Here is a 26,815-nt window from a genome sequence, read left to right as displayed (position 1 = left end):
CGCGGCCTCCTTGCACGCCCCGCCTCGCGACCGAGCCCCCGGGCGGCGCGGGCGACGGCTCGGCGGACCCCAGGGTGGCTCGCAGGCGGCGCGGGGTCCCGGGGAAGCCCGCCTTCCAGTTCCACAACTGGGTTGAGGGTTGACTTTACTCTCGGTCCCAGGCGCGGAGTGACTCAGGAGGCTGGTAGAAATACATTCTTTTAATTTTTTCTTTCTGTATTGGAAGTGAAAATTGTATTCTTGCTTGAAACTACTACTTTCACTAGAAAAAGATTCCAACGTGACTTAAAAACAACAAGGTGCTTTTTCTCCTAGGCAGTTTCTAAACTAGCGATCGGAGACTGTCATCGCTGGCCTTTGCCTGGCGACATTGCCTCACACTGGAGAGAAAGAGAATGATACGTATTTTTAATGGAATACGGGTCCTTCCTTGTTATGGTATTAAATACATACTTGGGATTTGCTTCTTATATACAAATAACTGAGGAGTGACACAGCAAGGAAGAGTATGGAAACTTGAAAATACAAATTTAGATGATTCTCATTTTAAAAAGTGTTTAAAATATATAGTTGATACATTGATTATCAATAATTACTATAAATTCGAGGTATTTTTCAAGATAAAAATTGGGGGAAATGATATATTTAAAGAAAGAGCAGCTTACTACTGACAGGAAAAAAAAAACCAAAAATAAAAGCAGTAAAAAACTGGTTTTGTGTATTTGAATGTTAGTGGGGATGGAACTGAGGGCCTTGTGCATGCTAGGCCAGCGTTCTACCTCTCAGCGCGCACCTCATGGCTTGTCTAGATGTCCCCCAAAGCTAGGAATGCGCTCTATACAGACCTTTAATTTTTTTTTTTTTTTTTAAGAGTCTCACCATTGTTCAGGCTGAGCTGGAACTTGGCAGTCCTCCTGCCTCAGCCTCTTGGGTAGCTGGAATTACAGCACGTGCCACAATACTCAGCCTGATGCATTGAGGATTTAAAAGCTCCCCAAAATAAAAATGATTTATAAACCATTATTTCAGGGAATATAGTTCCATTATCAAATGCTTACCTAACCGGTGAGGCCTTGTGTTTGATCTCTCTCTCTCTCTCTCTCTCTCTCTCTCTCTCTCTCTCTCACTCTCTCTCACACACACACACACACACACACTTATAAACCAGTATTTTAGGAAAAAGGTCTGTGTTATTCCTTTTCATTTTTATGTACTTTCATTTTTTTACTTTTGGCGGTGCTGTGATCAAACCTGGGGCCTTGTAGGTGCTGAGCAAATACTCTGTCTCTGAGCTACAGCCCCAGCCTGCACTATTATTTCCTTAAAAATATTAAACTGGAGCCAGGCGTGGTAACACACTCCTGTAATCCCAGCACTCAGGAGGCTGAGGCAGGAAGATCATTGCAAGTTCAAGACCAGCCTGGGCTATAAAGTGAGCTCAAGGCTTGCCTGCATAATGAGACAAACCAAACCAAAAAAAAAAAAAAAAAAAAAAAAAAAAAAAAACAAAAACCAACTGAGAATGAGTACAGCATGCAGGCCTTAGGTTCAGTCCCTAGTGCCAGATCCCCCAAAATTAGTAATACTCTAGTATCCAAAAGCATGATCTTGTATATTCAGCAGTTTACATTTACAAGATATTAATTGTATATTTATTCATGAAAATTAATACAAGAGGCTGTAATTAGCTGGGATGGGCATAATTATATATATACGTTTTTGTGTGTCTCTTCAGCCTATTACTATACAGAGTAAAATCTATCTTCCTTTAAACCAGCTCCCATACTGCAGACTGTTTGGATGTGGGCCTCTCATGTACTATACAGCTCTATTTTTGAGGTCCTGTGCCTGTAGATCAGACAGGCAGAATCTGTTGGCACCCTTTGTTGGGAGTGAAGATCAAGTTTGAACATATGCGTTGCCAGGACTTTGTTTTCAACATGAAACTTACTTAGCAAGTTGGTGTCTTCTGTATCCACCCTGTGGTTTGTAAACCCTTTAAAGGGAAAAGAAAACAGGTTGAGTTGTTAATATTGTTCTCAACAAATAAAATTTGAAGTACTAAGTCAGAGTTCCTAGGCTTGAAGAGTTGATTTGAAAATTTCAGTTAGAATTTTCAGGTTAAAAGGTTCTTCAGGTAGTTTAGCCTTTTTACTCATGGATAAAGAAATCCAGAGGGAGACTGTGACAGGAACATGGCAATGTGGAGTGCAGTCCAGACAACTTTGTGACCCTGTCACTCACATATAGAAAGAAATGCAGAGTTCAAGTGTGTTTCTTTTTTTTTTTTTTTTTTTTTTTTGCAGAACCAGGGATTGAACTCAGGCCCTTGAGCTTGCCAGGCAAGCGCTTATTCTATTGAGCCATCTCCCTGGTCCCAGTGTGTTTCTTTTTTAAAATTTTAAAAATATTTATGTATTTAGTACAGGGTCTCACTATGCAGATTGGACGCATAGTGACCCTCCTGGCTCAGCCTCCCAAGCGCTGGGATTACAGGAGTGCACCACCATGGCATGCCTGGAACTGGGGCTCGAACTTGGCTCCTTGTGCTTGCCAAGCAGGAGCTGAGACTGCCGAGCTATCCCCGCCCCCCCAAACCCTCAAGTGTTTCTGAAGGACACTGAGCTAACACTAATAACAAGGCAAGAACTGAGGGACGTCCTAAGAAACGGCAGAGTGTCTGCTCAGAAGTTAGAAGTGGCTTCCAATTTTGCTAAACTGCAGAATATGTTATTTGAATGTCTTTGTGTCTTGTCTACTTTGGAAATCCTGGGGCTCTCACTGTTGTTCTGTGGTTGCTTAGATTTTGGTAACTGGCCGTGATCAACACAAAAACAGTCTTTTGTGAGATTTGTCAACATGGTACCACAACATGAAAGGAAAACTTAACCTCCAGATAGGGGCCAAATCCTTGAAGCTGTGCCTGCTTCACATCTGGGCTTTGTTGTTTTTAAACCCATGCTTTGATAATTACAGAACATCTGGATGACTAATGCAGTTTCGCTCACATGAATTATACCTTACTTCAGACTGAATACAGTGGGAAATTTTCAATATCTTTTTTTTTTTTTGCGGAACCGCGGATTGAACTCAGGCCCTTGCGCTTGCCAGGGAAGCACTTATTCCACTGAGCCATCTAATCTCCCCGGCCTCAATATCGTTTTGTATTGAGCAATTGATTCCTAGTCCAAAACAAGACAAGGGCTGTTTCAGGTGAGTAGAGCTGAGGCCCCTCTGAACATCTCTTTAGAGAGGAAATTCTGTCAGTCAGTAAAGACTTGAGTATGGAGCGAAAGTTCTCTTTTAGGAGAGGACTCAACTTCAGGATTTTATTGACCAATCATGCTGGGAAAGAAATGGCATTTACAGAGAAGAGAATGACTAGCACTTTGTATCTTAAACTCTGTCCTCACAGTGGATCCTCCATGTTCCCCTTAAGTGGCTCGAACAGGTCTTTCATCCCCATTTTTACGGGGTTCAAATGAAAGCAAGTGTCTTCCATCACTGCAGAGGTGGGACAACCCGAGGCAAATGCGTTCGCTTCATCTGACACCTTCCTAAGCAGCTGGACCTCCCCACCTGAAGTCTTTCTGGATTTTGGTTTTCTGTGATACTTAGCCTTCCCACTAATCTCCTGGCAAGTTTGTACCAGCCTGGGCCTTTTCCCTGTGGAGACGTCAGCATCCACTGTGGACTCGGGGGGTGGGGTGGGGTGGGGTGCGCAGCTCCATGCAACCTCTGGCTCCCCTCCCTGAGTGCACAGAGGCCAGGTGCTCTGCGGTGCTGGCCTCTTGCCACCTGCCTGGGAGGATGGGCAGACCCTTCTCTCTCACAGAGCAGCCCTGTTCTTGCTGTGATCTTGGGGGACACCAGTTTAGCCATCTCCAGGGGATACTTTAAAGAATACAAATTGTAGCCCAATGTTGAATCGAGGTAGGGCCCAGAAATCTGTAAGCCCAAAAAGTTTTCTGATGATGCCGATGCTGTCAAAGCTGCCGTGAGAGGCATGATGGTCTCTGAGCCCATTTGGAAGCGGGGAGTTGTGACGTAGCGTGCCTGCCTGGGCCCTGGAATCCCTCAAGCTGCGTCTGCTTCACATCCGAGCTGCAGGGCTTTGCCCAGCCTCCACTTTCCTTCTTGGGGAAACTCTTTGTGCCTTGGCTTCTGGAGGTGACTTGGCTAGGATGTGTGAGGAGAGGGTGGCAGTAGTCCCAGCAAGATCTGCCAGCGTAACCGTGCAAGAATGCCGGGGGGGGGGGGGGGGCAGGCCTTCCTTTGTATACCCTAGGAGGATGTAAACTGGACCCTTTCTCTGTGTTTCATCTTGCCCCCACTGTACTGTCACTGTCACAATTTGAAGATTACACGTGGGTACTGTCAGAGTTAGAAACACCCTTTCTGAGATCATTGGAAATAATTTGAGTTGTGATTATGGAGACCCATCTATTATGCTTTAGGGTCAGCAAAACTTCCTGAATTTTCTTCAACTGGGATCACTCTGCTCTTTGTAGATTGACCACTAACTGTTATGCCCTTTAGCATAGCGAAGAAATCGGTGGCCATTCTGTCCTCATGGCCCGCAAGCCGCATTCGTGGCTGAGCAAATGAAGAGCGTGGCCATGTGCCTTGGGAACCCAGCTCACCCCGCACCTTTATTTTCCTTCTACAGAGCAGCCTGTGTTTAGCTCACATGAAACCGAGGGCACCTCTGACAACAGAATCTGTTCCCTGCTTAGGGGAGTCGATGTGCCCTTTCCAAGAGTATCATCCACACCCAGGAACCACAGTCGCATTTGACGTTAGCCAGGGCTGGGAAGGCTTTAGTGTTGGGAGTTATCGGGGCTGGTGGTGAGTCAGAAAGCTTCATACCACCTAGGAGGCCTTGATTAGCACTGTCCTCATTTCTGAACGACACATGGTTGCCTTATATAAACCATCCTACATGTTCATTACTTTTATTTTATTGACATTTTAAAAGATGCTCTGGTGTTTACCATCCAAAGTAGGGAACCATAGAGAATCTAAACCTGCTCTTTCTCCTTCGAGTCTTGCTGTCTTAATGTTGCTTTTAATATGGACACTAGAAAAAAGTCCTGCTTCTTAAAGAAGCTCAGAATTTAGACTGAGCTGGACTTCCGAGGCCACTCACCAGTTCCCTTTCCTCATTTGGCAGATGCAGTTGATCTCAGGCCCTCAGTCTGGTACTTGTGACACTGTGTGTGACGTGTGGTGTTATTAAGTCTTCATGTTTTGCTGTGAAGCTATCTTTGCGGCCTTGGCAGCTTTTCAGGAAGCGAGGCAGTTTGCAAAATCTTAGCAGAAAGGATTTCTTTGGGAAGAAATGAATGTAATTATTTTGGTCTGTCAACATATTGATACATATGTTCTAGATAAGGATGTGTGCTTTTACAAAACTTGTCTTTTTAAATCCTCCAGATAGCTCTCTGAGATAGAAGCTATTAAGTTTGTCTTATGAATAAGAAACAAGATTCAAAAAAAAAAATGAGGGGAGTGGAGAGATAGCTTAGTAGAATAAGCGCTTACCTGGCAAGCACAAGGGCCTGAATTCAATCCTCAGTCTCCCCCTCTCCCCCCAAAAAGAAAGAAACAAGATTCAAAGAGGGGATGGGCCTGGCCCTTGGTGTAAAAAAATGACTGTCGTGGCTTTACCCCATGCAGAATGCTGCAGGAGGGACAGATGCTTGTGCCCTTAGTGAGCCAGGCTGATTCCTATGTGGTCTCTTCAGGTGCAGCCTGATAAACAGCCTGATTCCACCTCTGTTCACTTGATCAGAGACCCTGGCCCACTTCCCAAGTTGGGTCTCAGCTCAGGAGGTGGATGCTAGCCTTTATCACTTACTCATCTCATCTGAAATTTACTGAGGCCCACCGGGTTAGGTCACGGTGTTAATGTTACATAGGGGCCTAGTCTACCTCTTCGGTCCCTCTCTCTGAAGCACGTCCTCCTTCCCCCGAGTCAGAGGCAGGTTGTCCCTGCTCTGGACTCCATCTCACTCTTGGTCTTTGTTTCTAAAGGTGGGCTCTTTCCTAATTTGCCTTGGGCTCATGTCCCTGCCGAGAGCTTCTGGCAGACAGAGTGGTCTGTTCAGCTCTCTGCCCGTCTCTGCCTAGGAGGGCTTGTACACTTGCTTAGTAGAAATCAAACAGACGACTCTGTGAGCCTGTAAAGGCTGATTAGAGAAAGGCTGCCCCTTGTGAAGAAGTGTGGGTAGCAGTCTGCTGAGGGAATGCTTCTGTGGCTGGCTCAGCACCGTCCTGGGCTCCCAGATGTCCCCAGAGGCCTGTCCTTTTGACTACTTCCTGAATGGCCTTTGCTGCCCCGGGATGTCAGTATTGATTTTTTAAGTCCCTCTTGATGGGTCTGGAGAAGCTGTGCTTTGTTCCCATCAGTGACGCAGCATCTTGCAGCAGGCTTGCGGGAGGGGCGGGGAACTGACAGCAGCCCGAGCCGCTGCTGATCTCTGGCTGCGCAGACAGTCCCGGCAGTGAGAAGAGGAGTCTTTCCAATGTTTTGTTCTTGTGGCTGGCAGTAAGATCAGACACATGTACACAAAGCTTCCTATTTACTCTCAATTCAAAAAGACAGTCACAGAGTGCTCCCTCCCGTGTCAGGAGCATCGCAGTGATCCAGAACTCTCGGTACAGTGCTGTGCTCTAGTGACTTGAAGGGGGACTTCTCATGGAAAATTCCACAGCATCCTGTTGGAGAACAAACATTTCCTATTTCAAAGTAATTTCCTAAGTGCCCACTAAAGTGGAGTTACAAAGGTGGGGTTTTTTCCTAGTTATTTTCAAAATTCTTCTTGGATGAAGGAATGAATGAATGGTAAAAAATACAAACAGTGGGGAGATAGGAAGACACCTGTTTGTGCAGAAGATAAGGCAGCCCGTTTGCTGGTTGACTGAACCTATTTGGATCAGTGCAGCAGGCCCCCCTCAGCATCAGGAGAGAGCCGCTCTCCTGCTGGGTCAGGTTGGGTCCTTTCCCTGCAAAGGCCCCAGTGCCGGCAGTGACCCTGTGTAGGGCGCCAGTGCATTCTCAGTGCTGTGGTGACTCAGAATGAAGCAGTGTCTTCACTCTCGCTTGCCCTGCCATGGCTGGGCCGATGACTCAGCACAGAGCAGTGACTCCCTGACCCAGAGCGCGCTTGAACTGAATGTTCCAAGTCTGAAGCTCAGCCCAGCTCAGCCAGGCAAAATGAAATGCTTTGCTCCAGTCACGTTTTTACCTCAGAAAGATGAAGGGCTTAGAGACATTAATCACACGTGAATGTTACCACACTATATGCAGGTACCACAGGACAGGAATAGCAAAAGGGTTGGCATATGCCTGGCCTTACTCTCACACAAACCCAGGTTCTAGAAATCTTACATGAACTGCTCACTCTCCCTGAGCCTCTCTTGTTTTTCAGTGACAAAAGTACCTGCTGAGCAGGAATGGGAATCCAAAGGGCAATGTTGTTTGGAAGATATTTAGTCCAAAGTGAACTAATGAGTATGAGCAATCCTTGGAGATGTTTGTAGCCTTTTCTGTAGAGTAAGAAGGTATTTGCAGTTAGGCATTTGTCTACCCCAAACAATGGCCATGGTCTTTCGGCTCTCAGATAGACCTGGGGTCGTGTTTCTCAGAAGCTAAATCTCTTCTTATTCCCCTTGTACTAGATTTCCTTTATTTCCCTGACTGTGTCCAGACGACCCTCAGAAGGCTGCCCTGGGCTTCCTGTGCTCCTTGTGGGGGCCATATGCAAAGGAAGGCTGTTGGGCTTTCTGGAACCTCAGCCAGCCCTCAGCTCCATCAACCTGTGGGCTCATCTAGGATCTTCCGCCTGAGACAGGCTGGCAAAAGTGGCTGTTGTAGGAAGAATGCTTGGAGGAGCTGCGCTGCTTAGGTTGGGGAGAAGAGTACCTCAGGAATTTTCCAAGGGTCTCACTGCTGGTCAGAGAGGATTTCCCTTTGTTCCATCTACTGATGATGAATTGGAGGATTTTTCTTTTGGCATAATGTATTATGTCTACTGACACCTAACATACGCTTGCCATCCAACAGATGGAATGTCCATATGACTGGCATGCTCATTTTTTGTAAGAGACCTAGCTTTTAGAATGCCATGAAAAGGTACAAGAAGGTGGGTGCGGGGGAGGTCTGCTCCTGGACTCTTTTAATTCAGACAGAGATTTCTTCCTGGTGTAGAGGTTTTAGGTACTTTTTCCATTGGTGATTCCTGGCTTTAGTTTCTTTAAAGCAGGTATCCTTGTTCTTTTTATTTTTCTGAAGAGGAAATAGGTAATGTTGAATGTTCTAGAGCCGTGAGTTCAGGATGTTGAAGGGCTTCTCTGCCTGGGTGTATATCAGCTTCCTGTATGGCCTTGGGCTCCATCCTGTTGCCACATCTGCTAAATGAAATCCTTGAAGAGGGCCCCAAGGGGTGGGAGACAGTGGGAAGGCTGAAGGTTGGCTCTGAGTCTCTAGCCCTCCCTGCAGCCAGAAAAATAAACAGCAGCTGCCGGTGGACAAGCTTGTTTTGGGAACCACTTGTGGCCCTTGTGTTTAGATGCCAGCAGAGGCTCTATATCCTAGTGGACCTTCCTGTGCCCTCGCCCAGCCTGGCCTCTCCCTTGTAGGTCTCTGGATGCATTTGGGGGAGCTGCAGCCAGGGCAGTGAGGTGTTGGCTTATCTGTGTGCAAGCCCTGCCCTACTGGGAGTGCCCAGGGGTTGGGTCCTTAGAGTAGGTTTTTGGCTCTTGTTAGTTTTCAGGGGGAACAATGATATCCTTGCTAATCAGCACTTTTTAAGACTCAGATAAAGAGACTTTCAACTCTCTACTTGGCTTTTACCAACTTGGTGAGAACCACGGAGAAGCTAGGCTTCATGGACAGTAGAACCAACTAACTGCTACTGGAGAAAGCCTGGCTTGTCAATGATTAGTTATGGAACCAAGGAACAAGATTCTATAGGGCAGGGAGTGGCTTTTGAGTTGAGGAAGACCTTCTCATGCCTTATTTCTCTGAAGTCTTTCAAAAAACATGGGAACATGTAAGGCTTTTTATAGTTAGAGGAACTGAATATTAAAAAACGAGATTTGTATGAGGCCATTGGCTTGTAGAGGCAGGGAGAGATTGGAGTCCAGTGTGACAGCTTGTGGGAATAGAAAATTCCTGTTTATTTGGATGCAACTATAAAGATGTGATGATGATTTTGTCTTTTAAAAATGTTCTCCAGTAAAAACATATGGAGACATCCACTTCACTAATTCCAAGATAAAATATTTAGGTTTGAATAACAGGCACAGCAGAGCAAACTTCCAGTCAACTGTGACTGCTGGTGGCTCACAGGGTTTGTGACCAACATAGACCTTCTGTCTTACTTGGGGTCCCAAGACAAAATTTTATCTTCTCAGAGCTGCTGTACATGGGCTTCGATGGGACAAGGACCATGCTTATTATTCAGAATGTGTCCAGTTGATTGCATGCTGTAGGCAGTGCAGAGAGTGGTGGGAAAGACATAACTCACAATCCAGTGGGAATGGAAAGAATTTAGTTTGGCCATAGGGCTACAAATGGCTATTGATTTGTATATCAAGTGGATGTTAGTAATACTCATTTGTTCATATGGCCTGCTGTACCCAACAGAAAGTTGTGGTACAATTTTTTTCTTTTTTCTTGTACCAGGGATTGAACTCTGTGGTACGATGTTGAAGCTTAACTCTAGGCATTAGATGGAAGTTTCATGCTTATTTTCTGCCTGATAGAGGTGAGCCAGGCCACTTGATTTTGTCCTAGATCCTAGCTACATGGGGACTTCCAGTGTTACTTTTTCCCCTCATCTTTTTTCCCTTTTCTTTGTTTTAGAAGGCTTGAGTTGTTGTTAGTAAAACTCAACAGCTGACCTGGGTGAAGGCTCTTCTGGCCTAAAAACCCAGTTAACAGAATCTGTGTCCTACTTAAGGCACAGCTCCAGGGCTGTCGAGTCAGAGTGCTGTGGGGCAGCCCTAGGAGTAAGTACACGGCATGAATGGAGCTGAAGTTCGCGCCCAAGCTACCAGGGTGCCTAGGACCACCAATGTACAGGGTACAAATTGTGGGTGGGTCAGGGCCACCAGCCCTTTTTTCTGAACTGCTCATGAATACTCTCAGCCTGTTTATCAATTGGTGCATACCAGGGGTGCCCAAGAGTTCCTCTCCCTGTCCTGATTCCAGTGCACTAGCTGCCAGGGCTACCTTCTTCTTCTTTTTTTTTTTTTTAAATTTTATTTATTTATTTGTATGTGTGTGTGTGGGGCCAGCTCAGCCCACCTGGGGGCGGGGCTGGGTGGCGTGGTGCTGGGGGATTGAACCGCGGTCCCTGTGCTTTGCTAAGCTTGTTCTAAGTAGGTGCTTTAGACCACTGAGCCATCTCACCAGCCCAGGGCTACCTTCTGCAGGATGGTCTTAAGCAGCTTTCATTTGGCATATGAAACTGCGTGCCTTGAAATCCCAGCAGTTCCTGATATGAATCCATCCCTGAAGGTCCTCATGTACCTGCCTGTGAAATTGGACTGGAATGGGCGGTGCTTAAAAATCTAGCCTTTTTTCTTTTCTTTTTTAAAATTTTCTGGATGTTCCATTGCATCCTACAGAGGGAGAACCCCAGATTTGTAGAACATTTTGGGGCCTTTTCTGCATTTTACAACTGAGTGAACTGAGATTCAGGGAGTGGATACAAGCTGCTTAGGTAACACATTTTGGGGCAGAGCAGGAAGTAGGACCAAGGACCATTTCTTTCAGGTCTCCTAGCTGTTCCCTTTGTGCCTGTGTAGTGTACTTGTCACAGTGAAGCTTAAACATGGTCTTAAGCTGTTGAGCTTCAACAGCAGACCCAGGCTCAGAATCTGACCTCAGACTTTCTTTAATAATAAAATCTTAACTTTTAATAAGGCAAATTTGGATAATTTGTTCCTGCTGTCTCCAGGCCATCTCGCACATGGAGTTGTTTGGAGCCCTCAGACACACCTCAGATGCAATACGCAAACAAAGGGGAAAAATTACTAATTCATTTTATAAATTAAAGTATTGAGATAAGCAGTGAAGTCAGGCCCTGGGGCTCTTATTTCCTAATTGGATTTTTAACGTATTCCCAATGTCTTTAACCAAATACAGGGATAATGAGCTGAGCTGCACGCTAATCTTGAGGTGAGGACCAGGAGTCCTGCCTGTTGGCTCTGCTGTCCCCCTGCTGCCTATGACAGATCTCACAGAGCTGATCCTTAGTCTCTGTTGAAGCCCAGATAGGGCAGGCAATGAGTCTGAGCTGGAAGATGCTGGTGTACCCAAGAAGCTGTCTCTATAGATATGGACTGAGAGAATATGTTTTAGTCATATTTTAGGGCATGATGGCAGACCTTTTAGAGCTTTTAGTAACAAACAGCTGGCTGTGGCATGAGTGCCATAGGCTCACCTCCACTATTCTAGGGGGATTATAAATATTGCACTTTTTAAAATTTAAAAACATCTTTTTAAAACCAGATTATAATGAAAACACCATAGAAGATAGAGTGGGCAATGTGACTCCTCCAGATGGTGCTTTTTACATAGTGAAAACAGGCATTTACTGTGAGATTCTAGGGAGGGTGCAGCAGGAACCTAAGACGCATCACCATTCCCAGCACAGACCTTATTATGGTCGGGAGTTTCATGAATTTCATTTTTGACTTAAATTATTCATTCAGGTGCGAGTGTTAATTGCCTGTTTTGTGAAGCAGTGTATCTGTCACTTACTTAAGGCAAAACCCCAGAGAGTTAGGGGGCCTGGAACTCGTTTCAGCTGTGACATTTACAGACACATTTTTTATTCATGCAGACTCAGGACTGGAAGGAAAAGCAGTCTCTGGGCTGCCCTCCTCCTCTGGCCATCCAGCTTGTGCCCACTGGCAGCATGATTTTTCCATCCCCCAAGTATAAGACCCGAGTCTTGGTGGAGGACCCAGCCCTTCCCTTCCTGTCCCACTCTGGCAGCCACAGAAGTCTTTCCCAGCCTCCTCCACCACTTCCCTCCTGTGTCTGTGCCCTGCTCTGCTTGTCTTCCTACTCCTCCCTGACTTCTTCCCTCACTTGCTAATGTGCCATAGTTTCTCCTTTGCAGCTCCTCCCATCCAGCCGAGGCAGGTCCGGTTGTGACAGTCAGCAGCTCTCAGGACAGGACAGGGCTCCAGCCTCATCTTCTCCTGTAGCTCAGCACATTCCATCCAGCCTCCTTTCCAGCTGCTGCTGTGACAGTGACTGCAATGACCCTGCCCAGTGACCACAATTTTTCTTCCTCTGACCTAGACATGACATTTTTCCAAAGACCAGTGTTGGACATTGGCTCTAGAAAACAGTCCCCGTCATGGTCAGTGAACAGGCGAGATCTTGCTCCCTTATTTTATTCCTCTTTCTTCCCTTTTCTTTTCCAGGTGTGAGATAGAGTCACTGAGTTGCATAAAATGTAGACTGGCTCTGTGGCCTTCCCAATCCAGGAGCTTTTCCCACTTTACTAACTTCCCTGAGGATCTCAGGCCCTGGCAGAGGGCAAGGTTTGGAGAGAAGGGGCATGGGGAGAAACCCTTACCTGTTAAAAGCAGATAATATGGGTGGGCAGTGTAAGGTCCCAGGGAAGTTTAGGGTTAGACAGATTTTTATATAGGCATATACCAATTTATCACCACCTGTCACTATCACAATCACTTTTCTTTTTTTCTTTTTTTTTGTTTTTAAAAATGTATTTAGGGGGGCCTGCCCCTTAGCTCAGTTCTTTAAGTGGCTGCTTCAACAAAGCAGTCAGGCTCAGGTTGCTCTGGTTCGATCCCCACAACACAAGACAGCCAGTCATGCCTTGAAGGCATTCGGCGCAAAAAAAAAAACAAACAAACAAAAAAAACACTTCTAAGGGGCTGGTGAGATGGCTCAGTGGTCTAAAGCACATACTTAGAACAAACTTGGCAAAGCACAGGGACCGCGGTTCAATCCCCCAGCACCACATGCCAGCCAGCCCGCCCCCTGGTGTGCTGAGCTGGCCACACACACACACACAAATAAATAAAATGTATTTAGTAGAGGGTCTACAGGGTCTCAGTACACAGATTGGACTCATAGTGATCCTTCTGTTTTCAGCCTCCCAAGCACTGGAATTACCGGTGTGCGCTACCACACCCAGCCTCAATCAAAGTCTCAGTGCACCCTGGGGTTGGGGATGGAACTCTGGTCCCTGCATCTGCCTAAGCAGGTGCTTTATTTATTTACTTATTTTTGGCAGAACTGGGGGTTGAACTCAGGCCCTTGCACTTGCCAGGCTAGCGCTTATTCTACTGAGCCATCTCCCTGGCCCCTAAGCAGGAGCTTTAATCCGCTGAGCTATCTGTCCAGGACCCCCATCACTTAGTATTTATTTTTCATTTTTGGGGATGTGTGGTAGCAGGAATTGAACTCAGGACCTCACACTTGCCAAGCAGGTGCTGCACTACTTAGCTAAATCCCTGGGCCTTCATCCTTCACTTTTGGTTTCCTTGATGCTCAGATGTCTGAAACACATACTGTTGTGTCTCTTCAGGGAGGGAACTCACATTTGTTGTGAACTGAGTGTTCTCTTCATGTGTTTTATAAAACTGTATTATCACAGTTCTGCAGAGTGGGCATTGCCTGTTCTAGTTTCTAGAAAAGAAAATGAAGGCTTACAGAGGTAAGAGGATTATCCAAGCTCCCAAAGCTATTCCTAATGGAGGCAAGACCGGACTTGGGCCCTGTGGGGCTGGCTAACCTGCACCCTGGGAAAGCCCTGCATTTCTCTCTTACCTGAGCCTCTGCTGCCTTGTAAGTTGCTTCCTGTTTGTTTTGTGCATTCTAAGCCCTTGCCATTAGCCCCCATTAGAGGTCACACCTGCTAGGGCTCATCATGGTGTTGGATGGGGAAGTGTAGGCTTGTTAGCTGCTTGGCTTGGAGGTGGGTGCAGTGACTGAGGGTTGGTACGTGAGTACCAAACAGCCCTGGGCAGCCAGTGCCAGTGATCTTACAGGACTTAGGCAGGCTCCTGACTGCAGCTGGAGGGAAAGGTGCCCCAGTTAGTGAACATGTTTCCCAGAGGAATTGTGGCTCAATGCTGTGCAGTGGAGGGTTTCTTAGTGCCCCTTGCTGGCACCCTTTGTTGCCTGGCTCACAGCAGGACCTGGGTTCTGAATGTGAGGCCTGGATCCACTTCTGCTCTTGAGAGGAATGACCCAAGAGTTAAGCAAACTAAAATAATGCTGTTGCTCTGAGCACGTGGGTCTGCTAATCTGAGAGTGCCAAGTGCCTGTCTGCAGTGTCCCCAAGGACACAGTGACACCCTTGCCTTCCTGTGTTCAGCAGGAGGGAGGTGGCTGATGGGCCTGAAAGAGCTAAATTCCAGGGCCAGCCACCTGGTGCCCACATCTGTGTATAAATAGCAGCATCTCGGAATTAATGGTCTCTTCACTGAAAATGCAAATCAGCCTTTGGTGCCTGCGCCTTTTGACTTATTTTGCAGCAAAAATTATCCCTGAAGTCTCATAGATTCTCAGTCTTTGGTGTTTGTTTGTCATTTAGAGAGATGCTTCCTTTTTTTTTTTGGAGACAGGGTCTTACTATGTAGTCCGGGCTGGCCCGGAACTTACTATGTAGCCTGGGCTGGCCTCATCTTCTTGCCTCAGACTCTAGAGTGCTGGGATTATAGGCATGTGCCACCAAACCTGGCTAGAGAGACACCTTCTTACAGAAGGCCACTCCCTTTCATTCTGACCTACACAGGTGTGTACATGTGACTCAGATCATTCTCTTGCCTCCTCTGTGAAGGGGCCCTCTGCTCAGGAGATGGTGAGGGGTTGTGTTACGCAGCCTTGGTAAGAGATGGCATTGCCCAGGGAGCTGCTGGCCAGCCTTGTGGGCTGAAATAAGATCATTCCCTATGGTACATTTTGGAACTTGGCCTTCTCAAGGGTCCCAAAATAGCCAGGCCACTGAAGGGAGAACTTCATGAGAGGACATAAGGGAGAAACCCCAACTGCTCCTCACCCAACTAGGCTTTGTGGTATTAAAGAAAACAAAAATTATTTTGTGCTACTTGCGAAGGCACGGTGGGAAAGACTGCCTTGGGAGTTTGCGGTGGGTGGGAGATTGGGCTCGGCGCTCAGCCCAGCACGAGCAAGGGGGATTTCGTAGCCAAGTGCACTATGAGGGTCAGGGATGGAAAACAACTAAAAGGAAAGGAACATCAAGGGAAGGAGAAATTCTGGCTAAACTGACCTAACAGGATTCTTGCTTCAGACTGGCCAGGGTGCTCAGATATCCCCTGGGGTGGGGACAGTTGAGACAGAGAACCTGATCAGATATCAAGGATGATCAGATACTGTAGGGAGAAGAGGAGTTCTGGCTAACGTGAGTTAGCAGAGTTCTTTTGCTAAAACTGGATTTTACAAGGAAGTGCACAGATGGGCCCAGCCAGAGGTCCAGTAGTTCAGGAGTTCGGCCAGGCAGACTCTTGTCAGTTGCCCCGGTAAGGTTAGCACAATTAATCCCTGAATTGTGCTCCCTTCCTGTGATGTCTTTGCATTCCTGTGTAGCTCCTCCCTTGCAGCTTGTTCTAACAATATTCTTGGGGAGGCAGTGCCCTGCTCTTCTCACTTTTCAGTATAGATTTCCAAATTGTGCTTTGTGTTTGGGTCTGACAAACTCTGAGTGGGAAACTTGAGGGCCTTCTGGGAAGCAGAGGAGCTTGCTGTAATTTTGTAGTGGGTGCTGAATCTTGTTCCTGGGGAACCTTCTGGTCCAGGCCTTTGAAGATTTGGGGGATAGCCAGCAGCTCCTACTTACACTGATGCCCTTTTGTCATCCGCAAAGAACCTGTCTTACCAGTCCGGGAATTTGGGGCCTCCCTTATGCTCCACAAATACCTGGGCTCCCTGTGGTTCCTCCTGGTGCCCCCAAGTCTCAAACTGCCCACCTCCCAGCAGCCTCTGCAGGAGAGAGGATGTTGTTGGCAGAAGCAGGGGCTGTGGAAGAACTGGGCTCCCTGGGCGCAGCTGTCCTGACTGAGTCATGGGGTCCAAGCCAGTCCAGATGATTGTGGCACTCGACACCACTATTTTCCTCTTTAGTTTTCTTCCCAGTTTCTAACCAATCTGCATTTCTCCACATTTTATTTTAGGAAACTGTATCATCTGCCAATGGCCCATCACGGGAGGGCTCCAGGTTGCTGCCTACCAGGGAAGGCCATCCTGTGTACCCTCAGCTCCGACCAGGCTACATTCCCATTCCTGTGCTCCATGAAGGCGCTGAGAACCGGCAGCCATACCCTTTTCGGGTCTATGCCCAGCCTGGGGCACAGCGATTTCGAACCGAGGCAGCAGCTGCTGCTCCTCAGAGGTCCCAGTCACCCCTGCGAGGTGGTGTGCCTGAAGCTCCCCAGCCAGATAAACAGTGTGGCCAGGTGGCAGCAGCTGCAGCAGCTCCACCCCCAGCCGCCCATGGACCTGAGGTAAGGCGAGGCCTTGTTCACCCTTGGCAGAGCACCACTTGACACACCAGGGTGTGGGCCTGCCCTGGAGCACCTGAGGTCCCCCCATAAAGACAACTCCGCAGAGTCCCTCAGTGTTCCACAGATGTGTTTTCCAGGAGTCATGTGGCTTATTTTTGTAGTTAAGGAATCAGAACCACAAGAGTAAACTGTAAACTGCTTGGTTCAGATTCATAAAGGTAGAAATAGCAGAGCCAGGACCTGAAATCTGACCTCCTGGCTCCTGATTCTGCTGTTTCCTATTCATTTTGGGCTTTTCATTTCAGAGAGAGCTGTATTATTATTTTGGTCAGTAGGACACCTATGGATAAATACAAACTGCTCAGAGCTATGCTGATAACAAAAACAAAATAGCCCCCGCAGTTTAAAAGGAATCCCAGATGGAAATTAGGAAGGCAGCAGTTGCAAGATAGGCTTTCATTCCCGAAGCCCAAGATACTTCAGGGCATCTTGGTAGATTCAGTACATTAATAGAGTACATTAGTAGCAAAAGAATAGTTGTTAATCTGGCTCTTAGCTGAGATTTGCGGGCCAGTGGGTCTAATAGGATTCCTGATTATAAGCGCTTTCATTTCCTGTCTCTACCTCATCCCACCCTGTTCACTGGCATTATTCTTGAGCACAGATTTTCATTTCCTAGCTAACCCAGAGTCGTGATTGCCTCTCAGCTCTGTTCCAAGTCTGTTTAGCTTCACAACCTGCTGCTTGGGGGTGAAAAGTTGTAATTAACATGAGATACAAGGAAACATTTTTCCTTCCTGAAAGAGGTGGTACCTGCAGTTGCCATGTTTTTGCTGCAGAAATCAGTGACATATCAATCTTAGGAAATTTAAGCTAGTGAGGTCCTTAGAATCCAACTGGAGAAACACTTTTCTTATTTTTTAGATGAATAGAAGGGGGTCCAGAAGAGAAAGGGACACAGCTCCCAGTTACTCAGCTGGTTCTCTAAAGATCAGTAGGAAAAGGGTTAAGGAGAGGGGAAGGAGAAGACAACAATAGATCCAGTAGGCCAGGTACTTCCGGTGTGTACTGCTCGTGCTGAGACATGTACACAGATGATTTTGCTGCATAGCCCATGGGTGAGGATGTTACTCTTTTCTCGTATTTCAGATGAGGGCCAGAAAGCTACTGAGCCACTAAGAATTTGAACCCAGTCTTTATTCTAGAGTCCTCAGTCTTAGTAGACTTTTTTGGTCCTAGTGATAGAACCTAGGCCTCATCCATGCTAGGCATGAACTCTGCCACTGAAATACATCCTAGCCCCTTTACACCAAGCTTTGAAAGTGAAAACAGTTTCTGGGTGGGAGTGTGGGGCCAGGAGCAGATGCACAGTGGAAGGCTGGATTGTCGTTCACAGCCGTGTTCTCTGTGCTCTGTCTCTTGCAGCGGGCCCATTCTCCAGCTGCCTCTGACTGTTCATCCTCGTCCTCCTCGGCCAGTCTGCCCTCCTCTGGCAGGAGCAGCCTGAGCAGTCACCAGCTGCCCCGGGGCTACATCCCCATCCCAGTGATACATGAGCAGAATGTCACTCGGCCGGCAGCCCAGCCCTCCTTCCACCAAGCCCAGAAGACCCACTACCCGGCTCAGCAGGGCGAATACCAGACCCACCAGCCTGTGTACCACAAGATCCAAGGGGACGACTGGGAGCCCCGGCGGGCAGCATCACCGTTTATGTCCCCAGTCCGAGGCACAGCTAGCCGGGAGGGCTCACCGGCCAGAAGCAGCACACCGGTGCACTCCCCATCACCCATCCGGGTGCACACAGTGGTGGACAGGCCTCAGGTATGCAACTGGTGGTGTTGACGGACCGTGGTGGAAGTGTCAGAGCGCCAGGGGCTGAGGAGCTCTATGCAAGTGCCCTAGGCTACCCCTTCCGCTCTGCGAGTCAGCATAGGTATAATTGGGAAAAAGCGAGATTCTGGAAGTTGCCAGCCCTCTGCAAAAATGCAGGACGAGGGCCACAGCCTCTCAGTACTTTCTGCAGCTTCTACTTTGCTGGTTGTTTTCCACCGTGGCTGCTTTGGGGCTGAAGAAACAGCGGGGCAGAGTGTGCTATCACTCTCACACTTGGGGCCAGCTTCCTCTATGCCCGCCGCATACTGTCAGGGCCCTCCAAACCCCCATCACAGCTGGCATCCAGGGTGATGGGTGACGTATTGTCTCACTGTTCCTGCTTCTCCAGTCTGCGGGCCCCTTCTGCTTCCTGCCTTCTCTGTGCCTCTGCCCAGGCTGGACACACCCCTGAAGTGTCAGCACAGCCCTGGATTTACCTGCCCTCAGAAGCCCCGTGAACAAATGCGGGTGTCTTCTTCCTGCAGACACTGGCGCTAACCAGAGGCCTGGAAGGGGAAAAACACCTTATTTTATACTTGTTTTTGCTTTTTTATTTGGAAATAAGTGTAATTTTAGAAAGAATTGTGAGGTTTATACAAAAGTCTGATAGGTCCTTCATCCACATTCATTGTAACATTTTGCTGTATTTGCATTGTCGTTCCCCTGCCTCCATATAATCGCTGTTTTAGTTTGTGCAAGCATCGTGCCCCTTAACCCCTAAATGCATCAGCAAGTATTTTCATAAGAAAAAGACATTCATAGCCGGCTGTGGTGGCACACACCTATAATCCCTGCACCCTGGGAGCCTGAGGCAGGAAGATGGCAAGTTCGAGGCCAGCCTGGGGAATTTAACAAAACTTTGTCTCAAAATTAAAAAAATAAAAAAAGCCTGGGGCATAACTTAACGAGAAGACTCTAGATTTAATCTCCAATTGCAAAAAATAAAAAGGAAGAAAAAGACATTCCTAACCACAATTCGACTACTACTAGATTCAGGAAATGTAGCGATCTCACGGTAGAATTATCCAGTACACACCAGTATCCATTCATTTCCAAGTCTTCATAGCAGTCACCCCCATCCCCAAGTCTAAGCCAGGACTGTGACTGCCTCATTTAGATGTCCTTTCTCTTTAGTCCCTGGAACAGTTCCTCAGCCTTTGCTTTCATGACCTTGACATTTTTGAAGAGCACAGGCCCTAGGGGCAGGGCACTCTCCCTGGGTGTTTCTAAAATCGCTTCTCATACAGCTCTCCTTCCCATGGCTTTTTTTAAAAAAGTGGGTGTGTGGTGGGTTGTAAGTAGTAAGGGATGAAGTTTGGGAAAGTTGCTGTGTTGTACCGTGTCCATACTTGGGTTCCGTGATCCTAGAAGAGAAGTGCCCGTTTGTAGAGCTCTTCTCTCATACTTCCCATGTGTTTTCCACAATCAGTAAAGTAATATTTAATCAGGTTTTCACTTCCATTAACCTTGATCATCATGACTTCCTTTTTATAGCTTGTTCATAGAACTCTTACTAGAGGCTTTCAAGGATTAGTATTTTAAATTAGGGGCACTCTAGAAATAGTAGTACCGGGGATCAAAGTGGGGACCTTGCGCTTGCCAGGCAGGTGCGTAAGCCACTGAGCTATCTCCCCACTTTAGAAATAGTAGAACACAATTTTTCAATTGATGAAACAGGGGTATTTTGAGATTTTTGAAGAGATTTGAGATATTCACTTACATGCTATAAGAAGCACAGTATGCCTTTTTTTTTTTTTTTTTTGAGTTTGGTTTGGTTTTTGTTTTTTTGAGACAGGATCTTGCTCTGTAGTTCAGGCTGGCCTTGAACTTACTATGCATCCTAGGCTGGACTTGAACTCAGCAATCTTCCAGTCTCTGCCTCCAGAGTGATGGGATTACGTAAGTGCACCACCACACCTGACCCATATTCCTATTTTGTTTATTGGGTTTTTAAAAAATATTTTATTGAGAAAGAAGTAGCAATGAGACAGTTTCAAAGCAGGTTAGTAGGACAGTTATAATAACTAATACATTGCATATTGTTGTCTTTGTAGTAGTTATTCATAGTATAAGATGCAGACATAATATCTTGTCTAAACACTAGTAGTTCAAAGCTTTCTTCTCATTGAACTAAGAGAAAGTAGCTATATATCTGTGCTATTTTGTATATGGGTTTTTTTTTTTCACTACAAAATGGTCCTTCATTTATATCCCCCTTTTTTGTTTACTTTTGTCAGAGATGAGTATTCCATTGCCACTCATATATTGTAGGTGCATGAATTCAGCAGAGTAGTCCAGTATAGTCCAGTAGTCTATAATAGTAGTGGGTTATCTGCATGACTGGCAGTGTCAGAAGTTGTTGACTTTAGTATTCCTAGTTTGAACATAGTTCATTCTTTAAGAATATGGCTATAGCCTCCAGTTACATGAAAGACTGAAAAGGCAGAAGTCAGCTTTGACATGCTGCGTCACGGCCGAGTGCTGGGTTACATACGGCGCAAATGTGCACAGATCCCTTGGGGTTAACTATATTATTTTGAACTTCTTGCTTATTCTCAAAAAACAGATTAGTCTGGGCAAAAACTATTAGTCCAGGTCAGTGATGGTGACGCTTTTGGAGCTTTTAATGATAACAAACAGCCTGCTGCAGCATAGGTTTGCCGCCTAGGCTGTCACAGGTTTGTTTGCTTATTTGTTTAATGGTACCAAAAGCATATTTGAAAAACGTGGGTTGAAGAGATATGGAAGAAACCAACTCTGCAGAGTGCACCTGGGCAGAACAAGAGAAAAAGAAAATAAAAGTATACGCTGTATCTGGGAAAGTCAGTGTGGGCCACTGTGGGAAATTACGATAGCCATATTTCTTGGTTTTTTGGAGACAGAATCTCACTGTGTAGTTCAAGCTGGACTTGAGCTCATTATGTAGCCTTAGCTGACCTCGAACTCATGACCCTTCTGCTTTAGCCTCCCAAGTGCTGGAATTACAGCCCTGTGCCACCATAGCCAGCAGGCTGTCACAGGTTTCAAAAGGATGATTTCTTTTGTGGAGCAGGAAGTGAAAAGGTCAAACCATGGAGGAAACACCATACAGTGGGGATAGAGGACCTGCAACAGTAACTCCGTGGTTGCACCCTGAGTCCAGCTCACTCAGGACTCTGCTCAGAACAGACCTTGCTCAGCCATCAGCTTAAGGTTTTGCTGTTTTCATTTTTGAAAACTATTGTCCCCTTTCCTTTGTAATAATACCATCCACAGAGAATTCATTGAGAGGTTACAATAGTCCAGAGTGATCAGTGGAAGTTTAAGAAAATGGTTTGGTCATGTGTGTGATTTTATTTTAATTTTGGTTGTTGGTTGACCTTGAAATTTTTTATACTGTTAAAATTCTTGTTTAAAAGTTCCTTTTTTTTTTTTCTAATTGGTACTAGCTGCAAACAATTGCCTGTGACTTTCAGCCAGTTATCAAAAACTTATCTTTGTATCTGTTTTTCTTTTTTTCAGCAGCCCATGACCCATCGAGAATCTCTTCCTGTCACCCATCCGGAAAACAAACCAGAAAGTAAGCCAGGCCCAACTGGACCAGAGCTCCCCCCTGGACACATCCCGATTCAAGTAATCCGCAAGGAGGCGGATTCTAAGTCTGTTTCCCAGAAGCCTGCCCCTCCTTCTGAGAAGGTAGAAGTAAAGCTTGCTTCTGCCCCAATTCCTTGTCCTTCTCCCAGCCCTGCCCCCTCTGCTGTGTCCTCTTCTGCCAAGAATGTGGCTGCAGAAGAGAAGCCAACCCCCAGCCCCGCTCCTACAGAAGCTACGGCTCCCAAACCAGAAGAAGCTGAGGCCCCACCAAAACATCCAGGTGTACTGAAAGTGGAAGCCATTCTGGAGAAGGTGCAGGGGCTGGAGCAGGCTGTAGACAACTTTGAAGGAAAGAAAACTGACAAAAAGTACCTGATGATTGAAGAGTATTTGACCAAAGAGCTCCTGGCCCTAGATTCTGTGGACCCTGAAGGACGAGCCGATGTGCGTCAGGCCAGGAGAGATGGTGTCAGGAAGGTTCAGACCATCTTAGAAAAACTTGAACAGAAAGCAATTGATGTCCCCGGTCAAGTCCAGGTCTATGAACTCCAGCCAAGCAACCTTGAAACTGATCAGCCGCTTCAGGAAATCATGGGGATGAGTGCCTTGGCAATAGACAAAGGGAAGAAGAGTGCCGGGAACGAAGATCCCCAACCAGAAAGCCAGCAGCCAGAAGTCAAGGCAGCAGCAGTTGCAAACCCTAGCAGCACGACGGACTCCACCGGCCACCCTGCACCATAGTCTACGTTCGATAAGTCAAACTTGGAACTGATTGTTTTAGGGAATTTGAATTGCATGCCTTTCAAGGACTTTAAGTCAGTTGGTTTTTATTATTTGTAGCCACTTGGTAGGCAGTAATTTGGGTGGAGGCAAAGTACTAATACAAGGGCTAAAAGGAAAATCATGCTTTTCTTCTGTATTCATATTGTGTACAAATCAAGAAGTTGCTTATTTCAGAAGCTTAACCCCATTGCTTACTGTTTGGTGCCCTTTCTGTGCCTGGGTACCACGCGTTAGCCATGATTGTGAGCTGTCTGCCTAAAGCTCTGGACTGGAGGAATTTGGTTGGGGAGGTGGATCGGGAGTCCATTTCCCATCACATAAATATGAAAGGCGTTTTTCAGAAATGTTGCCATTTAAATGGGATGATTTTCATCTCATGGTTCAAATATCTACATTCGGTAAAATAAGGTATAAGGAGCCATAGTATGTGTATGTTGGATGATTTTAATGTTATATTTGCAAAGAGGAAAAATAAAGTAATTATATAACTCATTTGTGTGTGTGTGTGTGTGTGTGTGTGTGTGTGTGAGTTGAAAACTTTGAAAAGAATGGTGACATCAGGATTGTCCCTGGCTTTAGTTCAAATAAATGGTGGATGAATTTATAACCCTGCTCTGGGAAACATTAATGTCTGTATCTACCAGGTTCCTGAAAGAATGAGTTGGTCATGCTCAGGTGCAGCAGGAACCTGGGGCTGGGCCTAGGGACGCAGAGATGGAATGTGCCTGCCACACCACCCCTGTGTCTGCCCCTCCCAGGTAGTATTTCTGCCTTCCTGGCCTCGGGCCACCCTCAGGCCTCACTGCAGGGCTGAGATGGCTCACAAGTGCACAAAAGAAGCCAATTCCCACCGTTGCCAAAGTGTCCGTGAAGTCCAGGTCACTGGGGGTGGGAAATGTGCTCTCAGAGCTTTAGGGTCATCTTTATCCGACACCTCTGAGTCACCAAGTCAGACTGCCACCAGGTTTATCTTCACTGACTGGGTTCCTAGAAGCCTGTGGGGTGAGGGGCCAGATGCATTCAGAAGCCACTGGGTAAATGGTTCTGTGCTAGGTCTATTAAAGCTTAGGAAGGACCACACCCTAAACGTATACTAGATTTTGTTTTAGTTTTATTTTTTAACTGTTTGCCAGATGCAGTTGAAAGAACAAAGCTAGAGACCTCAGAACTCTGAGCAAGAAATGCTGAGAAGAGTTCCTGAGTTGGATTTCTCATGACTGTATTGAGTTTAATATTGGTGCCTGACGATGCCACACAAAAATACACGCCGCTGTACTTGCCACTTGGCTTGCTGAGAAAGGTTGAAGTCATTCTGATGAGAGTGCCAACATCATTCCTGAGTGAACTCATTTGGAGACGGCAAGCCACTGATTCTAGAAACTCCTATGTAAATGGGAAAAGAAGCCTACTGGATTATTTTAAAAATGAACCAAAGATAAGTATAACCACTTCTTTTTGGGACCTGGGTGTCTATTCTCAATGGGCCTCCAATAACAACAAGACAAGTGGATACTGAATTGAGTTAGTAGAATTTTTATCACTAAACATTACAAGGAGAGAGAGAGAGAGAGAGAGAGAGAGAGAGAGAGAGAGAGAGAGAGTGTGTGAGTGTGTAGAGGAGACGTACTGGAGATTGAACTCGGTGTTAACGCTGAGCTACATGCCCTATAGAGAGCCCTTCCTTGTCCATGAGGCCCATGAAGTTTATATGTGTAATCCCATGAAAGTTATGGTAATTCTAGTGAGTTAATTTCAATCCACCATCTTCAGTGCAACTCATGGTAAGAGTAAAGACACTAAGGCATGTTTGTAGTTATGGAGAGCCAAGGGGTCCTAAGGCCAACCATGATGATGGTTATCCAAAGTGAAGACTTTGACCCTGCGTTTTATTCATGAAGAAGAAGAGTGGCCTGAGGATGTGTGGGAATGGGGGTAAGTACGAGTGTGAGCGCCATAAGCTGGGCTAAGCAGGAGGCCTGAAATCACCTCTGCAATATGCAGAGTAATCTGTATAACACAACTGAGATAGGATCTAATGTTTTGGGGGTTGTGCTTCAGCTCTGATGTGTAATCTTTCAAACCTTGGGAAGTCATAGCCTCTGTCGGAAGGCTTGATCCCAGCCAACAGCATGGAGCACTGGCTCTACATCCTATCCAGTCCCAGCTCACACAAGGGAGCAGCAGGTGGGAGTTCTAGGGGAAATACTGCCTGTTGTCTTCAAAGACTACACATTAGCACCTGTAAAATCAGTGAAAGAGTTAAGGAAAAGTCCTATCCAGCTCTGTTCATGTCAATACATGAAAATGTCAGGAAAAAAAAAAACAAAAAACCTATTTAAAAAACTTTGGAGCCAGGCAGATAGCTCAGTAGAATAAGCCCTTGCCTGGCAAGCACAAGGGCCTGAGTTCAATCCCCAGTTCTAAAAACAAAAACAAAAACAAAAACCCTACTTTGAAAATAAGATCAGATGGAGCCAAAATAGACAATTGTTCCTCCTTTAAGAGTTGCCCATAGGGGCTGGGGAGATGGCTCAGTGGAATAAGCGCTTCCCTGACAAGCACAAGGGCCTGAGTTCAATCCCCTTTTCCACCAAACAAAACAAAACAAAACCAGTTGCCCAAGTGAGGCTTCCCAATCCTTCAGCTGTTCCTATTTTTTTGAGACAGAGTCTTGCTGAGTTACTAAGTAAGCCAGGCTGGGCTCAGTTTGGGACCCCACAGTATTAGCCTGCCAGGGTGTTGGGATTACAGGCCACGGAGCCTAGCTCATAAGTAGCTGTTTAGCATAGAATGCCCTCATTCATCCCAGTTGGCTGAAACATGAGCAATGGGACAGAAGAGAGGTAATGTGGGCATCAGAACAGAGACGTGGCTTGAGTTGGGAGCTTGGCTGGGCCCCGAATAGGTGCCAGACATGGGGCTGGCTGTGAGGCTTTTACCAGCATAACTGCCATGGCCCCTTTAGGAGCTGGGGACTTCTCAGATACCAGGTGACAGCCTACTGAATGTGGAGGTTTCAACTTACTTAATCCCAAAGGTCCTTAGCATTATAGTTAAGAGCACAGGCTTGAATCAGAACTGGGCATAAATCACATCTTTCCTTTATGACATCTGAGAAAACGAGAATTTACAGAGCTTTTCTCTTCCTGGGCTCCTTGTAGTGATTGATCGACTATGTTAACTTGAGGAGTTCAGAAGCTTAACTAAATTAGTCCAGCAATTCTATACCCTAAGGTGCTGAAGAGCCACCCTAAGGTGGCTCATCACTTAAAGGATATGAAAGGGAAATAAGGAAGGATGAAAGATTCAGTTTTTTCAAAGTTCTAGTCTTTGTTTTCCTCTTGGGCATAGTCTCCTGGCTTCTAGCTCAGACTCTTTGGCTCCCACCTTGGATCCTTCATCCTTCTGGTGTAGACTCACCAGCCTTCCATCGCAGACCCTTCGGCCTCTGACACAGACTTGCACGGAACACCGCAGTGAGCTCCAAACCTTGGACTGAATCCTTCAGTCTCCAGTGTGCAGCTGCTCTCTGCATGCTTCCTCATCCAACTCTGTGGCTGACCATCATAAGCCAATTTTGTAATATCTTACACATTTGTACATCTTGGGTTAAATCTGTTCCTCTAGTAAAACCCTGATCCACTGATCCACTTCTCATTTGTAAAACGGGGAGAAAATGATTCTGACTTGTGAAGAACTGAAAGTGGCACTAGGCAGATGACAAGAATTAGCTCTTATTAATATCTCCATTTAATGGGTGAGGCAACAGGAAATGACATGCTCCCCCTCAAGGTCAGGAGCAGAGAGGAAGGATTTGAATCCACACCCACAAGGCATGCATAGTGTGTAGTAGCAAGCGAGCCTTGGTGGTCAAGAAGGAAGGATACTGAAGTACCACAGAAATTTGAGAACAGCCTTTCATGTTCCAAGCTCAGAGCATATTTAAAAAATATTGTTTCAAAGTCCTATGGGATTCTTCCCATTTTTTCAGATGAAGCAAGTAACTTGGAGCTACTAAAGATGGTCCTAACTTTCAATTTAGGATTTTTCAACTTTATTTAGGATG

At 46.3% G+C, this 26,815-nt stretch overlaps 1 protein-coding gene across 2 annotated transcripts in view; it reads left to right on the top strand.

Moving 5' to 3' along the window:
- Bag3 (BCL2 associated athanogene 3) overlaps positions 1-23,241 on the top strand; it is a 24,102-nt gene extending 861 nt beyond the window's left edge. Inside the window, exons 2-4 of one of the 2 annotated variants that reach the window (XM_004625625.2) lie at positions 16,192-16,521; positions 17,947-18,342; positions 21,898-23,241. In XM_004625625.2, coding sequence (XP_004625682.1) covers positions 16,192-16,521; positions 17,947-18,342; positions 21,898-22,707 — 1,536 coding nt within the window. In that variant the 3' untranslated portion in view covers positions 22,708-23,241. Of the gene's footprint in view, positions 1-16,191; positions 16,522-17,946; positions 18,343-21,894 lie in introns of both variants that reach the window. The other variant, XM_004625624.2, reaches the window with a different exon arrangement.
- Positions 23,242-26,815: the final 3,574 nt, after the last annotated feature.

Source organism: Octodon degus, unplaced genomic scaffold, assembly GCF_000260255.1.
Source record: "Octodon degus isolate 3935 unplaced genomic scaffold, OctDeg1.0 scaffold00010, whole genome shotgun sequence".
Classification (NCBI taxonomy): domain Eukaryota; kingdom Metazoa; phylum Chordata; class Mammalia; order Rodentia; family Octodontidae; genus Octodon; species Octodon degus.
Note: the sequence above shows the minus strand (reverse complement) of the source record. Positions and strands in the feature narration are given on the sequence as shown.